Raw genomic sequence first — 17751 nt, forward strand, 5'->3', positions numbered from 1 at the left:
GGCGGAGCTGGAGCGGGTGGCGCGGAAATGGAGGTGGGAGGCGGCGGAGATCCCGAGGAGGAGGGGGGATTGCTGCGGCTGGGTTAGGGAAGGGGGTAGGCTGCCAAATTTGGAAGGGGGTGTCCATATATAGCAAATTTGCTAGGGTTTGGGGGTTAGGAGGGGTTTCGGGACCCTCGGATCGCGATCGAGCGGCTCCGGACAGAGGGGGAACTAGGTGGGCTGCGGTGGTCTGTGAAGAGGAGTTGGGCTGAGAGGAGAGAAGAGAAGTTGCAGCCCGGCGGCAGTTTCAGAGACCAAACGTCCGACGAATATACCGACTATATCGCGGTTACATATTTAACGGTTGGGCAGTCAAACGGACTCCGAATGCGACGAAACTTGACAGGCGGCCTGTCTACACTATAATAAGACCGCATGAAAAGTTGCAACCCATTCCAAGAACATTTTTATGCCACTTATAAAATAATATTTCGGAGGTGCCGCGGGCGCGTGCGAGTGTGTCTGGACTCCGAACGGACAACGGAGAGGACCGGGGAAACCCGAACGGATGCAAGTTTTATAAAAACGATGCCGATGCAATGTGCATGATGTTATGAGATGAGATGCATAATAAGAACAAAATGCAAAACAACAGACAAAAACCCAACCACGAAAGAAATATCATATCGCATCTCCGAAAAAGGCAAGAGTTGGAGTTACGAATATGGAAAGTTGTATCCGGGGAGTTACAAAGATCCCACCTCCTGATCACCTGGCAGCTGTCCATTTCCATAATAGGTTTCCCAAATTAGATTTACCCATGGGATATCATGTTTGTTGTAGAACTTGTGAAGGTTTTTCATGAGCGGTGCTTTGTTTAGGGTATAAATGTCCATAATACCCAATCCCCCCTGATCTTTTGGCCTGTAGACAATGCTCCATGTCACCATTGCAGGTCTTCTATCTTCCATATCAGGGCTTCTCCATAGACAGTGCCTTAGATACTTGATAATCTGTTTCTTTATAGTGAGTCTACCATGATTATTGCGCTGATGTGGAACATCTAAAAACGCGAAATGCGGAAGTCTTTGGCAATGACACTAAGTTTGCACCATATTGCTCGGTCAACGGCAGATGGTTTGATCCTTTCTCTCACCGCTGCAACAATGTTCAGAAAGCAAAACCTGCTCCGGGATTGGAGCTCAATGTTGTCCCATTTAGCTAGGAGATTATAGCCTTATTTCCCAGCTTTTTCTCTGTATTTCTTCTAGTCTTTTGCACCTGCTACTCTCCCCCATGTGCTTCTGGTCTCTCTGCAATTGGCTCTCTTGGTAATATAAAGGTTCAGGCAAGCGTAAGCCCGTCGTTGATGCGCAAAGAAAAAGAAGATAAGCGAGACCATAGCTCTCGCGCGAACTTTGTTTATCTAAACCCTAGAGCTACGCTCGTACCTCTCTTCCTCCTCTCCTGTGAACACAAATTCCGCAGGAATTCTATCCTTTCAGCGTGGCGCTGGGGTTGATTTTGTGAATCTGAGTGTATCTCGGGTTTCTCTCTCTCTCTCTCTCTCTCTCTCTCTCTCTTTTGAGGGGGATCTGAGTGTATCTAGTTGATGAGTGTTACACATGGCGTGTCCGACCTCGTGCCTGAAAGCAACAGTAGCATCCTAGGCCCAGCTTGACCCGGCCAGTTGCCCGGAGCAGAGACAAGAGTCAGATGCATGCGCACGCACGCCGTGACGATGACACAGACAAACTCACCGGACACCGCGGCCGTGGTACCTGCCGGCCGGAGGCAGCAAAGCAGCGGCCCGCACGCTCCCTCTACCCGTCTGGTGGTCGTCGTTACCCGTGCGATACGCACGCCAAGGTGGGGCACCGTAGTTAAGTCACGCTCGGTCGATGGCCGTCGGCCGATCTAATGCTGCGAGCGTGTCGATAGCTGATCTGTTGCCGTGGCAAGTGGCGCTGCATTTGTGGCTCGACGAGTCTTACACCTGCCAAGTTACGGCCGTTATTGAAATCTTTCGCTTTCGGGCATGACTACTGGAGTTACTGCACTAGATTTTCTTCGCTGTCTGAATCTTAAAAAGATGAAACTCATGGGCACTAGCACCCACGGTTTATTGATATAGGAGGAGCATCCCTTGTGAGAAACCATAAATTTGTTCCCGGCGTGGCTCGAACCCTGGTTGCTGGAGACGCCACTGCGCTCCCTAGTTCTCGCTGTCTGAATCTTGTGTAGGAACATTTTGCTCCGTCAGAAAGCCTTTGGAGAAATACTTTCTTTTATTGCGAGAAAACATTCAATGTATTGGTCTTCAAACAGGACAGTGCAACGAGCATCAGAAATAATAAAAATTACATCCAAATCCGTGGACCACCTAGCGACGACGAAAAGCATTGAAGCGAGTCGAAGATGCGCCGTCGTCATCGCCCCTTCATCGCCGGAGCCGGGCAAAACTTACTGTAGTTGAAAAGTCTTCGTGCTAATTCCCATAGAACCAGCGCCACATAACAGCAACCGCCGTTGTCGGGAGAAATACTTTTCTTGACTTCAACAACACAAGATGCGTTTATAGCAACCCTTTGGGGCAGAAACATTCAACGTTTTTCCGTGTATGTCATAGCCAAGCAAACCATGTCCGTCTTCAAATGAGGAGCCACTAGCCTGTCGTTCCGAGCTGGAATCAAGAAGGAAATCTCTGGCAATATAATCGCGTGCGTAGCTCAAGCTAGCAGCTGACACATACACAACGTACAGGGTACGTATATTTCTCTAAGAAAAAGCACAGAGTACAGAAATAGACACGTTTCATTCGCCATAAAATAGCCAGCAAAGCTCAAGGGAGTCAATCCTGTGGGCTGTAGTGCGAGCTAGGCTGGACGCGCTAAATTCCCAACCAATTCTTCTGTTTCCAGGTTTGCTACTGATTAAAACTAACAGTAGACGGTGCTTATAGCCCGGAAATTCTCACTTAGCCGCTGATCGAGCTGCACTCCAGTTCGCAGTTGCGTATGATTCAGTGCATCTCCATGTGCTTTTCGTTATGACGACTAGTAGCTAGTACTTCCTCCGTTCCTAAATAATTGTCTTTCTAGAGATTTCAACAAGTGACTACATACGGAGCAAAATGAGTGAATCTATACTCTAAAACATGTCTACATATATCCGTATGTTGTAGTCTATTTAAAATGGCTAGAAAGACAATTATTTGGGAATGGAGGGAGTAGTACTCAGATGAGCCCAATGAAATAACTACTAAAATCTTATTTTTCGTACATTCGGCTTTAAAAAAATACAGACAAAAGATTTGCCTCATCAGGAAAAGAAGAGTTTGTAGGTACTTTCGGCTTTGAGTACTAAGCATAGAACGTACGCAGACATGGGGTATAAACGTACTCAGAGCCGCTGCAAATTTATGGGATCGACAGGAGAAGAACCGCTGCCAGCCACCGCCCCGTCCCGTTGATGTTGACATGCAGTTATGCACCTTAGCCTGTTGCAGAGCGGAAGGCAGGTCGGCCATGCAATCTCTATCGCGTGCTTTAGTTTATACTCCCTCCGTTTCCAAATATTTGTTTTTCTAGAGATTTCAACAAGTGACTACATACAAAGCAAAATGAGTGAATTTACACTCTAAAATAAGTCTACATACATCCGTATGTTGTGTCCATTTAAAAATGCCTAGAAAGACAAATATTTGGGAACGGAGAAAGTACTACATTACAAAACACGAAAGGAAAAAAAAACGTAGGGCCCCATTTGCTTGGACTGATAGTCACGTCCCGTTGAAATGTTAAACGGAAAACGTCAACATAATCCCCAAAGCAGGCCAGCGATAACGATACGGTATCAGGCATGATGTGCACGTACAAGTTCAAAAATGCTGTGCTGAATAGGCCACACACCGGTGCAATCACTATGGGTAGTGGACTACGAGGTCGAACGAACTTAAGTATCATTCTCCTTCTCTGTGACATGGAAGTTTAGTCCGGTCTAAATTTTGCAAGGAACCAAATGAATCACATGTGCGCAGGCGGAGAGGAGGAGAAAAGCCTTGTCGTTCATTAATGAGGCGACTCGCCTGGCCTGTCCTGGCCCCACGCCACGGCTGCTCCCACCACCCTCGCCCGGAGGCAGCAATGATAGATCCTCCAACCTAGCAGGCACGCAGGCAGGCAGAGAAGAAGGGAAAGAATGACACCGCTACCCAAAGCAGCCAGCCAAGCCACAGCCAACCCCAGTCCTAGCCACTAGCTACAACGAACGAACGCAGACCCAGCCAGCCTTGTGGCTCCGGTTGGACTGGCCGGTACCGTTGCCGCTCCTGATGGGGAACTGCGCCGGCGTGCAGGGGAACGCCGAGATCAACCCGACCTTCAGTGCTCCCAACACCTCAGGTACTCCACTCCACTACGCCTCGCCTCGCCTCGCCTCTTGGTTGGTTGCATCAGCTTTCGAGGCGCCGTTCCGGTCTGAGCTAGATAACTTCGTGTGCTCTGCTTCTCAACTTCATGTGGCTTCTTGGCCCTGTCAATTATTCGGAGTAGGAATGAGCGTTTCTTGATTTTTCTTCTGCTGCACTGTTTGGAACAAGAGTCCAACTTGGGCGGGTTGATTTTGCACGGTTTAGTTTTCCGCTTTGGGCTTCATAGATGGCCAAGGCCAGTAGTGGGCAAAATTGCACGATTTTACCAAGTGTGAGGCGCATATGGTTTTTGCCCAAACAAAACAAGTAGGGCGAATTTTGCTCCCAGAATGGCAGTGGGATTGATATCTTCAAGTTAGCGTGAGTTTTATCAGCGAAGTAACCGCATCTGCTTGCTTTGCAATCCAGGTAACAATTCCAAGAGCAGCAACAGCAGCAATGCGACTGATACCAGCACTTTTGGCAAGAGTTCTTCGTCGTCGGTGCCACCGACTCCTCGGACCGAGAAGGAGATCTTGCAGTCGTCCAACCTCCGCAAGTTCACCTTCAGTGAGCTGAGAAGTTCCACAAGGAACTTCCGGACCGACAGCCTGCTCGGGGAGGGGGGCTTCGGCTCCGTGTTCAAGGGGTGGATCGATGAGCGCACGTTCACGCCCGTCAAGCCCGGCGCCGGGATGATCGTCGCGGTGAAGAAGCTCAAGCTGGACAGTTTCCAGGGGCACAAAGAATGGCTGGTTGGTCACTGACCTTGTTGCACTTCCGTTGTGCCTGTTTGAGCTGAAGGTTTTGTGGTTTTAATTTGTTTCTGCAAAAAAATACCTTGCAGGCTGAGGTCAATTACCTGGGGCAGCTATCACACCCCAATCTTGTGAAGCTCATCGGCTATTGCTTGGAGGACGAGCAGCGGCTTCTCGTCTACGAATTCATGCCCAAGGGTAGCTTGGAGCACCATCTTTTCAGGAGTGAGTTTCTCAAATATTATCTTGTGTGATATGCTCATTGTGCACGAAATGTTCCATTCGTACTGTTGGAAAAGGTTTAGTGACGGTGCAATGGTACTGCAGGAGCTCCACATTTCCAGCCCCTCTCATGGAATTTACGGATGAAGGTTGCTCTTGAGGCTGCCAGGGGACTTGCTTTCCTGCATAGCGATGAAGCTAAAGTTATATACCGTGATTTCAAGACCTCCAATGTTCTTCTTGACTCGGTGGGCATATGCAAATTCAGTCTCTTATCTATACACTAAGTGAAAGTACAATGATCTCTGGTCTTAAGATTTGTCTTTCTTGTCCTTCTTTGACTGCATACAGGAATATAATGCGAAACTCTCTGATTTTGGCTTGGCAAAAGATGGCCCAAGTGGCGATAAAAGTCATGTTTCTACTAGGGTCATGGGGACTCAAGGATATGCTGCCCCTGAATATCTTGCAACAGGTAATCTTTCTAACATGCCTTACCAGCTATCTGTTACGACCATATTGTTCCTCTACTATTTTCATGCATCTTAGAGTCATGGATGAAAGGGGGCATTCATTGACACTGCTTGAAAAGGGCAAATGAAGTTCTATTCTTTTCTGGAATTATCTTCTTAAGATGGCTGTGGTTCAATGTTCAAGACATCATTGCTGGCAAGTCGCAGTTTCCGTAGTTTCTATTTGATGCAATGCACTGCTAACAGGATTGAACGAAAATAATCTTCGTAGCAAAGACATTGATGCTTCATGGCGTGCATGCCATATCCTTTTTAGAGACATAAGCAACTAACACTAGCGTATCTGTCGGATTCACTTGGTTTTATATGGCATGGTTCTTCGTTGTGCTTGGATGTGCCTTTTATTTAAAGGGGTGTGATTCTCCTACAGTAGTGAGGGTGCATAAAATAATCATTTAGCAGCAAAGTGACTCACCAGGCAAGAGCCACGAAGCAGAGCATGTCTGAACAATCCATTTTAGATTGACGATTGTTGTTTCAGTCATGTGATGCCTATGATTACCAATTTTTTAAAATCTTAAAAGATTTGTTGGGGGGTGATGTATGACACCCTGTAAAAGGCAAACCACTTGCTAGTTGAAAACTTGAACAGGTACTTTATGCTTTCCAGACCTTTGGTTAGTGGAAGAAGGATGACTAGATACTCAGCTGGTTAGTTAAACACTTAACACTACGTCTTGGTTCCACGTTCAAGTTAGCACACAAATTCCTCTGATCACTATAAATTTGCCCCATCTTGTTCTATAATCCAATATGCACATGCTGTGATGGTAAAAAGTCGATGATGATTTACTCACGTACAACTGACTGGCTAGTTAATACTCCCTGCGTCCGAAATTACTTGTCGCTAAAATAGTTATCAATCATGATTTGGGACAGAGGTAGTATCAATGATGTTTTGCATGTGTATGACTCATCTTGGGTAGTTAGGCTAGTCATAGTGGGAGTAACTTAGGTAGTAACATAACACATTTCAAGATAATTTTGCTTATGTGGCATGGAGTTAATGAGGAGAGAGATGCTTGTGGAGTAACATAATATATTACTGTAACATAACACACCCTGAGGTAAAATAAGTCTATAGCTTAATTAATGAAGGTTTGCATGTTATCATCCATATGTTACTACCCATTATAAAGGTAGTAACATAGACTAGTAACATGCATATGTTACTAGTCTATGTTACTCCCCACTATGACCAGTCTTAACAGTTACATCTTCAATGCACTAATCTCAGCACACAAATTATTTCTTGTTCCTATAATTAAATTGCCTCATCTTAGTTAAACACTTAACACTACATCTTGGTTCCACATTCAAGTTAGCACACAAATTCCTCTGATCACTATAAATTGCCCCATCTTGTTCTCTAATCCGATATGCACATGCTGTAGTGGTAAAAAGTCAATGACGATTTGTATGACTGATTATGGCTAGTTAATAGTTCTCAATGATGATTTGCATGTGTACTGATTTTGGCTAGTTAATAGTTACATCTTCGATGCACTCATGTAAGCACACAAATTCTTCTGATCGCTATAATTAAATTGCCTCATGTTGTTCTTTACTCTAATTTGTGCACATGTTGTAATGGTTAAAGTCAATGATGGTTTGCATGCATCTGACTGGCAAAAACTTACATGATTTTCCTCCATATTATATGCAGGCCACTTGACCACGAAGAGCGATGTCTACACCTATGGTGTTGTTCTTCTAGAGTTGCTGACCGGGCAACGTGCTCTGGACAAGAACCGCCCGCCTGGACAGCATAACCTGGTGGAGTGGGCAAGACCTTACATCAACAGCAAGAGGAGGGTCATCCATGTCCTGGACCCACGATTGGGGTCGCAATATTCACTCCCCGCGGCGCAGAAGGCGGCAGCGCTTGCGATGCAATGCCTGTCGATGGACGTCCGGTGCAGGCCGGACATGGATCAGGTCGTGACCGCGCTGGAAAAGCTTCCGGCGGTGAAGAAAACATACAAGTAGGGGAGGGTTGCTGGTTCCATGTGTCCTCCTTAACCTCTCTGGAGCATCACCTACTCCTTGTAAGCAACACTTCAGGGAGTAGAGACAGTGAAGAGCTGCCGGACTTGAGGCGAAGACTAGCCTTTGAATCTGTCAAGAGAATGTAGAATATATATCGCCATGTGTACAGCTAGCTGGTAGCCTGTTACTTTGCTGTCAGCCTGACGCCTGTTTTATATATTTGCAGTACATCGGCTTTGTAAAACAAGTTGGGAAACAGTTTTGTGTCTTGGTCTTGAAGCATTCTCAGTCAGTGCTTGCTAATGCCGAGAGCCATGTCAGAGAAACTCTTACTCTGCACGAGAAATGGAAGAAATTAAGTTGTTAGTTTATCGCCTTAGTGTGTACTCCCTCCGTCCGCGAATAAGTGTACATCTAGCTTTTGTTCTAACTCAAAGTTTTGAAACTTTGACCAACTTTATAGGTAAAAGTAGCACCATTTATGACACAAAATTAGTATCACTAGATTCGTTTTGAAATGTATTTTCATAATATACCAATTTGATGTCATATAAACCTACTACTCTTTTCTAACAAGTTGGTCAAAATTATAAAATTTTGACTTAGTAAAAATGGTAGAAGTACACTTATTCGCGGACGGAGGGAGTAGATGCACCCCCAGTTTCTATCATTCGAAACCATAAAAAATACCAGAACCAGAAACAAAGATCAGTATGTGTGAATAAAAGGCGTCCTTTATAAAAAAAAGGAATGTTCACATTGCTTTGACGATAATATTTCATTGCAAGACATGAGTTGACAGCAGATAAGCCATATGATATAAGCATAGAAACCCAAAGCCTAGCCAAACAACACCCACACAGTGCTCCCTTTTTCCTCTAGACTGGTGAGGTTGCAAAGCACAAACAGCTACATGCGCAAGAGTTGAGAATTGGAGAATTTTAGGCGATCTACTGAAGAAAATGATCAGCCCTGGAGAAAATAGTACATAATCGCAAAACAGGTTTTACAGGTGTTTACATTCAAAGGAGGCTGGAACTAAGCTTCTAAAGAAATTTACTGTAAGCTTTCCACGGAGGATAAGACCAGGTGAAGTGAGGCCAAAATGGCTGACTGTTCAATCAAGCCATCTTTAGAATCTGCGCCCGCCAGAGTTATAAGCACGACCGCCAGGGTATTGATGACCACGGTGCTCAAAACCATGATCGCGGCCTTGGCCCCCACCATGGAACTCTGGGTAATCTGGCCGCTCCCCAAAGGTTTCATACTGACCAGATGCATAACCCCGATGAGCCTCTCCATAAGAACCTCCAGAGGGAGCAGCAGCAGGAGGCGTGGCTGCAGCTGTTGGAGGATAGCCACGTGGTTCCCTAGGCACCACATTATTTGCATAATTGCTTATGGTGGCCTTTTGGTATTGCTGCTGGCGTTCCAGAGACTCTTTGCGCAGGAATTCTTCTCGATAGGCCGTCTGGCGAGCTCGAAGTGCCAATAGTTTCTCATGGTACTGTGCATTTATTTCGTTCAATCTCTGCACACAGACATGAGAAACATGTAAAACGGCGGTTGTCTGATATTAATAACAGTGTATGCTGCTAGTTCTAATGAAATCAACTCTATGCACCAGCGACAGAGTGCTGCAGCATTATCCACAACATGATGTCCAATCTAACTTTGGCATGGTGTAATTGGGGCAAGATTGACAAGTATGATTGTAGTTGAGGCAAGATTACTGCAACAAGTTCCATTGTTTAGATGTTTAAAAGTTGCCATAGGGAAGGCATATAAAAGATGATTTAAAAGTTGCCATAGGAAAGGCATATAAGAGGATCCACCATAAGTTGCGGGGCGTGCACTATGATAAATCTAGGCACACTATGGGCATCTCCACGCCGTCGCCCAAATCAGCCGCACTATCCGTCCGCAGATGGAGACACGCATACGGGAGGCGGCCATCCAACCGTGTGCCCTAAACGTCCACACGCATTTAATAACAAACTTGAATCAAACGGACGAATTTCATGGAAACCGAACGAACTTCTTCCAAACCGGATAAAAGTTGGATATAATTTACATAAACCGGACGATATTTTGTCTGTACAACTAAAATTTTAAAAACCTAAACTAAACTACATGAGGTACCGGACGGTGACCTCGTACGCATGGCCGCCCTAACCGGCTAGGCCGCCGTCACCATCCGCTCCATCGCCGCTGCCATGGAGAAGCGGAGAGGAGTGGAGAGGGTTTGCAGAGAGGAGCGGAGAGGAGCGGAGAGGGTTTGCGGTGACGAGGGCACCGAAACACTGCTTAAATAGGCCGGGCAGGCGGAGTGACACCGCTTCAATGTCGTCCAGTGGCCGGACTAGGCTTCTCAGGCCACGTCCGCATTGAACCAGCGCCACTCTCCCGTCTGGTCACGTCACTCTGACCAGAATCAAGGCCATCGAGTCACCTCTGCTCTGTAGCTGACTGGCATCAATGTCGTCGAGTTGCATCCGCTCTGGAGCGGCTGACCAACATCAATGCGCGGGCGAAGTTTCAATCGCGCGGGAGACGGTTTGGTGGGACCGCTTGTCCGACGCGTGCGTGGCACGAGTCCGGACGCCCGCAACCCTCCCCCAGGTTTGGTGCCGGTTTGCGGGAATTCGGGCGTGCGGACTCGCCCAGGTACGTTTGCGGCACAACGTTGGATGGCAAAAAACGTCCGGATGCATTGGTCCGGACGTTTGCGGGCATATAAGGGCACAGCATTGGAGATGCCCTAATAGAGTAAACCAATGGAAACATGAATAAGCTATAGATGCGCAAGGGGGGAGATCCCCATTTCAATATCTAATTATTACTAAGTTTTTCTTGGTATTAAATCTTATATTGGTTTCTAGAGCTTGCATGTTCTCTGCAATTACATTGCAAGATGAGGGTTGTCCATGTCAGATGACTAATATGGATTAATGTGGATGTGTACTGGTATTGGCATGCAAAATGAGAATGTACATACAAACTGACAAGTCTATGCACATAACTGAGAACAAGGGGAGAAGACATCTATAGTTTCTATCTGTTTCCCAACATCTACCTGTGCGATTGTTACTCAAAAGGCTAATCATACCACGATTGGCTAACAGGACCAAACAGAAACTCAATAAGCAAAAGGCATATGATATTAAATCCTCTCATGAAATGGATAAGTACTTCCTGTCAATAGTAGGACATATCAATGACTGATATCAGGAAGGTAAAAAACGATATGCAAGTCCAGTTAATCTACATGTAGGAAAGACAAGCCAGAATCATGCAATACTATTTGAACATACCTCCCTGTGCCTAGTATTTTCAGCATCCTCTGCATCATTTAGTTCCTTGGATAGGACCACGATGTCTTCACGAAAACTCTGCTCTAGACTTTCAAATGTACGAGGAAGATTATACTCATCGTGCCTTGCTTCAATCTTATCGGTACGAGGCTGGTCCCTCGATTCCTTTCTTGGTTGCTTTTCTAGACCAACCTTCATATCAGATTGTTGTCCATCATAGAAGGATCGTTTACCCTCAGCACTTTGACCTAAATCAGGATCGGTCAGTTCAGAAGCACAGAAGTGTAACCAAGATGCAAAACATAACATTTTCTAGCATATTCTCACACATACTACCAGTTTACCATGCTAGCTACACAACCACTAATATGTCCAAAGTTTCTCGGAAAAAATGCTAATCTGTCCAAAGTGTAGGGAGCATATGTAAACTAGTTATACCACCAAAAAGGTTGACATCTTGGACTTTTCAACAGATGAAGCAAGTTATTCCAAAATGAAACAGGTGCGTGGGCACACACACGCATACAGCAGACATGAAACTAACTAGTGGTAGTACATACTACATACCCTCGTTATATGCATATGGTGAAATCTGATTCGGGATATTCGGTCCACCTCTGTCCCATTGGCTCTGTCTCACCTTCTGGGTGGTATACTGGTTCTCGCCAGCAGCTTGCCCAGGATCTCTTCCAGGGTAACTATTATCAGGGAGTTGTTGAACCCTTTGCTGAGCCTGGTAGTGATGCAACTGGGAAGAGGCCATGGAATTGATGTTAGGATCCCCGTATTGCCCCTGTCCCTGTCCCTGTCGCCTCATTCTAACCTGAATGTGCAAGATACAAAAGCAACAACGTTGGTAACAAATTGTGAAAATTATTTTAAGATTGAACAGCCAAATTACCAATCTAGGCCAAATGAATGCATCATCAGGTAAGGTTTTGCCATGCCAAACTAACTAACATTCAAAGAGATCAAAGCTACCATATCATGATTCCGTAACAACGTTTACACACAGGCATGCAACTTTATCACACAAACAAAATCAGCAAATACTAGTACCACAATAAGGCTTAAACCTATATTAACATTATCGTCATGAACAAACACCATCAAACCGGCAACACAGGGCGCAAATTTCCGAGTGTAATAAGCTTCTCGGTGCCACAGATCTCGGCGCTGTTCCCAGCTTTCACTCGAGAGCACCGAAGGAACAGACCGCTGCTAGCAGTTGAGAACGGGGACATGATTACGAACGGTCCAGTGAGCTGCGACAGCATCCGAGTCTCAGTCCCGCACCACCAAAAAGAAATTTAATTTAGCAGCCACGCTAGGTCGAGAAACCCTAATTTCGCGGCGATCAGATACACGCGCAGGCGCAGCACCGGAGGTCGCCTGATTCCCCCGTCTACTAGGGTGGGCGGATAAAAAGAAAGAGAAAGGAGACCTAAGAAAGCCGGCATAACAAAAGAGCCCGCCTTGCGGCTTACCTTGGCAGCGGCAGCGGCGATAGAGGAGGCCCCGAAGGCGGTGGCGGTGACGCTCACGGCGGCGTGAGAGATGGTGGGTGTGGGGTGGGGGGCGGTGGGGAGCCGGGCCGGGAGCCAGGCAAGCGCACGCTGTGGCGGCCCAATCCCCAATGTGGGGTGCTCGAGCTCCACTTCTCGCGTCGAGAGGAGCCCAGATGGGCCGGCCCATCTTGAAAAGTGTTGAACAAGTATTTGAAAAAAATGTTAATCATGTGTATAAGAATGTATAGAATGAAAAATAATGGAGAAGAAAAAAGAAACCAAACAACAAATGGAGAAGAAAAAATAAAAGAAAAAATGATGGAACAAAATAAAAAAATGAAAAAAAGAAACAAAAGAAAAAAATACGTAGAAAAGCAAGAAAGAAAAACATCAAAGAAAAAAAAAAGGAACATGTGTAAAAGTCGACTCTTTCACTTCTAATAGGTCATAGCTTACATATTGCACGCAAACTCGAGCCTAGCGTCAACCCGGCAATTTGACCCATGGGTATGGCCGCCCATGGGCACCCGACCCGAATGGGTAGGGTATGAGTCTTCATCTTCGCCCATGGGTAAAATCCATGGGCAACCCGATTAGTCATGGGTAGGGTATGAGTCTTCATCTATGCCCATGGGTAACCCGATGGGCTGCCCGATAAATATTCATAATCATAAATTCCAATAGATATAATCAAGATATGGTGCATATTCTAGCTATATAGAACCGCAAACACATGCATCAGACAAGTAGGAGTACTTTGTTTTAGCGGTAGACAAGTAGTAGTACTTGAACGTAGTAGTTTTTCTCTTGGCAGTCCAACAATGCAGCTATTGGGCCAGGAAAACACAAGAGAAGCGTCCGGCCCATCGTCACGTAATCGGCAGGCTACTGGCTGTCGCTAGCCTGCTAGTGCTACAATGCTAGTAGCAGCGAAGGTAATGTCTTGGGTATTAGTACCACCTCGAAAGTGGAAGCGCGGTGAGAAAGGATGGACGCCTATATAAGAACCACCTCGGTGTAGAGCTTGCTTGTGCGTTCTAGTCTGGTGACTTTTAAAACAAATATTTTTTGCGCCTTCCTGTTGGAAAGGAACGAAATTAGTATATTTGAACACACTGAGAAAGTGTGAAATTAATTCAATTTAATAATAACTTGGACCCGATGGGTACCCGAGTGGGTCGGGTTACCCGATGGGTTCGGGCATGGGTCTGAACTTTGACCCATGAGCAGGGTCGTGGGCGGGCGACGGACCCGATAAGGGATTCGGGCATGGGTCCGGGAGTGGTCGACCCGACCAAACCCGACCCGACCGCCAGGTTGAGCCATGACGATCGAGACCAGGCGGGCGCCAGGCGGCGCCTGATACGTCCATTTTGCATCATGCTTTTATATCAATATTTATTGCATTATGGGATGTTATTACACATTATATCTCAATACTTATGGCTATTCTCTCTTATTTTACAAGGTTTACCATGAAGAGGGGTAATGCCGACAGCTGAAATTCTGGCTGGAAAATGAGCAAACATTGGAAACATATTCTACACAGCTCCAAAAGTCCTCAAACTCCATGAAACATCCTTTTGGAATTAATAAGAATTTTTTAGCGAAAGAAATACACCGGGGGGCCCACACCCTGTCCAGGAGAGTGGAGGGCGCCCCCCCCCCTACGGGGCGCGCCTCCTATCTCCTGGGCCCCCTGGTGGGCCTCCGGTGTCCATCTTTTGCTATATCAGAGATTTTACCCTAGAAAAAATCATGGGCAAGCTTACGGGACGAAACTCCACCGCCACGAGGCGGAACCAATCTAGGCTCTGGCAGAGCTGTTCTGCCGGGGACACTTCCCTCCGGGAGGGGGCAATCATCACCAACATCATCACCAACGATCCTCTCATCGAGAGGGGGTCAATCTCCATCAACATCTTCACCAGCACCATCTCCTCTCAAAACCCTAGTTCATCTCTTGTATCCAATCTTGTATCAAAACCACAAGTTGGTACATGTGGGTTGCTAGTAGTGTTGATTACTCCTTGTAGTTGATGCTAATTGGTTTACTTGGTGGAAGATCATATGTTCAGATCCTTTATGCATATTATTACTCCTCTGATTGTGAACATGAATATGCTTTGTGAGTAGTTATGTTTGTTCCTGAGGACATGGGTGAAGTCTTGCTATTAGTAGTCATGTGAATTTGGTATTCGTTCGATATTTTGATGAGATGTATGTTGTCTTTTCCTCTAGTGGTGTTATGTGAACATCGACTACATGACACTTCACCATTATTTGGGCCTAGAGGAAGGCATTGGGAAGTAATAAGTAGATGATGGGTTGCAAGAGTGACAGAAGCTTAAATCCTATTTTATGCGTTGCTTCGTTAGGGCTGATATGGATCCATATGTTTAATGTTGTGGTTAGGTTTACCTTAATACTTCTTTTGTAGTTGCGGACGCTTGCAATAGGGGTTAATCATAAGTGGGATGCTTGTCCAAGTAAGGGCAGTACCCAAGTACCAGTCCAGCCACATATCAAATTATCAAAGTACCGAACGCGAATCATATGAACGTGATGAAAACTAGCTTGACGATAATTCCCATGTGTCCTCGGGAGCTCCTTTCTCATTATTAGAAATTGTCCATGCTTATCCTTTGCTACATAAAGGATTGGGCCACCTTGCTGCACTTTGTTTACTTTATTTACTTGTTACTCGTTACCATTTATCTTATCACAAAACTATCTATCACCTACAATTTTAGTGCTTGCAGAGAAAACCTTACTAAAAACCGCTTATCATTTCCTTCTGCTCCTCGTTGGGTTCGACACTCTTACTTATAGAAAGGACTACGATTGATCCCCTACACTTGTGGGTCATCAAGACTCTTTTCTAGCGCCATTGCCGGGGAGTGTAGCGCTTTTGGTGAGTGGAACTTGGTAAGGAAACATTTATATAGCGTGCTGAAATTTTCTGTTACTTGTCACTATGGAAACTAATCCTTTGAGAGGCTTGTGTGGGGTATCTTCACCCCAACCAGAAGAGCAAAGAGTTTCTCCTCAACCGACTGAACTTTATGAAAATATTTACTTTGAGATTCCTTCGGGTATGATAGAAAAACTGCTAGCTAATCCATTTGCAGGAGATGGAACATTGCATCCCGATTTACACCTTATCTTTGTGGATGAAGTTTGTGGATTATTTAAGCTTGCAGGTATTCCCGATGATGTTGTCAAAAGGAAGGTCTTCCCTTTATCTTTGAAGGGAGATGCATTGACATGGTATAGGCTATGTGATGATACAGGATCTTGGAATTATAAGCGATTGAAGTTGGAATTTCACCAGAAGTTCTATCCTATGCATCTTGTTCATCGTGATCGTAATTACATATATAATTTCTGGCCTCGCGAAGGAGAAAGCATCGCTCCAGCTTGGAGGAGGCTTAAGTCAATGTTATATTCATGCCCCAATCATGAGCTCTCTCGGGAAATGATTATTCAGAACTTTTATGCTCGGCTTTCTCTTGATAATCGCAACCTACTCGATACTTCCTGTGCTGGTTCTTATATGCTGAAGACTATTGATTTCAAATGGGACTTATTGGAAAGAATTAAACGCAACTCTAAAGATTGGGGTTCCGACGATGGTAAGGAGTCAGGTATGACACCCAAGTTCGATTGTGTTAAATCTTTTATGGATACCGATGCTTTCCGTGGATTTAGTGCTAAGTATGGACTTGACTCTGAGATAGTAGCTTCTTTCTGTGAATCTTTTGCTACTCACGTTGATCTCTGAGGGAGTCCTGGACTAGGGGGTGTCCGGATAGCCGAACTATCATCATTGGCCGGACTCCAAGACTATGAAGATACAAGATTGAAGACTTCATTCCGTGTCCGGAGGGGACTTTCCTTGGCATGGAAGGCAAGCTTGGCAATACGGATATGTAGATCTCCTACCATTGTAACCGAATCTGTGTAACCCTAGCCCTCTCCGGTGTCTATATAAACCGGAGGGTTTTAGTCCGTAGGACGAACAACAATCATACCATAGGCTAGCTTCTAGGGTTTAGCCTCCTTGATCTCGTGGTAGATCTACTCTTGTACTACCCATATCATCAATATTAATCAAGCAGGAGTAGGGTTTTACCTCCATCGAGAGGGCCCGAACCTGGGTAAAAACATCGTGTCCCTTGTCTCTTGTTACCATCCGCCTAGACGCACAGTTCGGGACCCCCTACCCGAGATCCGCCGGTTTTGACACCGACATTGGTGCTTTCATTGAGAGTTCCTCTCTGCCGTCGCAATGAGGAAGGATGCCTCGTCCCGTCTTTAAAGACGGCACCATTGCCAAAAGAGCTTTGGCCATCGGCCAAACTATCCGGCTAGGCGGTTTTCTTATGACCGCCTATTCGGCCGCCTCACCGACGATGACCTCTCGGGTCATCAAAAGCGATCTTCACGTCAACTCGGAATTTGCCGAGCAGCTAGATCCGATGGAGCTCTCCTCCTTAAACGATCTCTTGGATCGCATCGCCGCCCTAGGAGTCGCTACAGACTATGATCAGATTGGGCTTAAAACCGATCTGAGAGAGATCAACTCTCCCCAGGCTTCCCACCATGTTGCTGTGGTGGAAGAACAGCACGGCGACTCTTCTCCTACATTAAGGACAAGTTATGTCCGAATTCCCGACCCCTCCATGCCAGATTCCCGCGGAGGGAAGGACGTCAACCGAGCACTGAACCTAAAGTCAGGCAGCGAGCCAGATTTGTCGGACAACGTCCAACTACCCAAGCTTCCAAGTTCGGAAACTTTTCGGCCCTTGAGTCTTAGATTGGACGGGGTTCCGAATTTAATTCCACCCGCCCACCCAAACACAAGCGATCTATCTCGAATCTGGCAAGAGCCCCCTGAAATAGTACATCATTACTGGGCCAGATTCCTCCTGGTTATGGACAGGATAAAGGACTGCCGTGAGGAAAGCGCAATCTCAATCTTATGCAACAATCGCACGGACAAGGGAATCATGAACGCCATAAGTCGTCGTG

General features: G+C 45.9%; 2 protein-coding genes across 2 annotated transcripts; one reads left to right on the plus strand and one right to left on the minus strand.

Annotated features, from left to right (window-relative positions):
* Positions 1–4106: 4106 nt before the first annotated feature.
* Positions 4107–8266, plus strand: LOC119290830 (receptor-like cytoplasmic kinase 176). The gene is made up of 6 exons (XM_037569480.1): positions 4107–4385; positions 4823–5148; positions 5241–5376; positions 5479–5621; positions 5725–5848; positions 7573–8266. Exons 1-6 carry the CDS (start codon positions 4316–4318, stop codon positions 7893–7895), a joined length of 1122 nt encoding a protein of 373 aa, XP_037425377.1. The 5' UTR covers positions 4107–4315; the 3' UTR covers positions 7896–8266.
* Positions 8267–8633: 367 nt separating this feature from the next.
* LOC119290831 lies at positions 8634–12825 on the minus strand. Its single transcript, XM_037569481.1, has 4 exons — positions 12697–12825; positions 11777–12032; positions 11210–11457; positions 8634–9426 (listed from the first exon to the last, which is right to left on the minus strand). The coding sequence occupies exons 2-4, from the start codon at positions 12024–12026 to the stop codon at positions 9028–9030; spliced, it is 897 nt and encodes a 298-aa protein (XP_037425378.1). The 5' UTR covers positions 12027–12032; positions 12697–12825; the 3' UTR covers positions 8634–9027.
* Positions 12826–17751: the final 4926 nt, after the last annotated feature.

This window comes from Triticum dicoccoides, chromosome 4B (genome assembly GCF_002162155.2).
Source record: "Triticum dicoccoides isolate Atlit2015 ecotype Zavitan chromosome 4B, WEW_v2.0, whole genome shotgun sequence".
Classification (NCBI taxonomy): domain Eukaryota; kingdom Viridiplantae; phylum Streptophyta; class Magnoliopsida; order Poales; family Poaceae; genus Triticum; species Triticum dicoccoides.

Bases quoted from the DNA above. Each gene is read 5' to 3' on its own strand.
- LOC119290830 (XM_037569480.1), top strand. From the start codon at position 4,316: ATGGGGAACTGCGCCGGCGTGCAGGGGAACGCCGAGATCAACCCGACC. The intron at 5,377-5,478 runs GTGAGTTTCTCA...ATGGTACTGCAG, and splicing joins GGAGCACCATCTTTTCAGGA to GAGCTCCACATTTCCAGCCC. The intron at 5,849-7,572 runs GTAATCTTTCTA...TATTATATGCAG, and splicing joins CCCTGAATATCTTGCAACAG to GCCACTTGACCACGAAGAGC.
- LOC119290831 (XM_037569481.1), bottom strand. From the start codon at position 12,026: ATGAGGCGACAGGGACAGGGACAGGGGCAATACGGGGATCCTAACATC. The intron at 11,458-11,776 runs GTATGTAGTATG...ATCCTGATTTAG, and splicing joins ACCATATGCATATAACGAGG to GTCAAAGTGCTGAGGGTAAA. The intron at 9,427-11,209 runs GTATGTTCAAAT...GTCTGTGTGCAG, and splicing joins AAAATACTAGGCACAGGGAG to AGATTGAACGAAATAAATGC.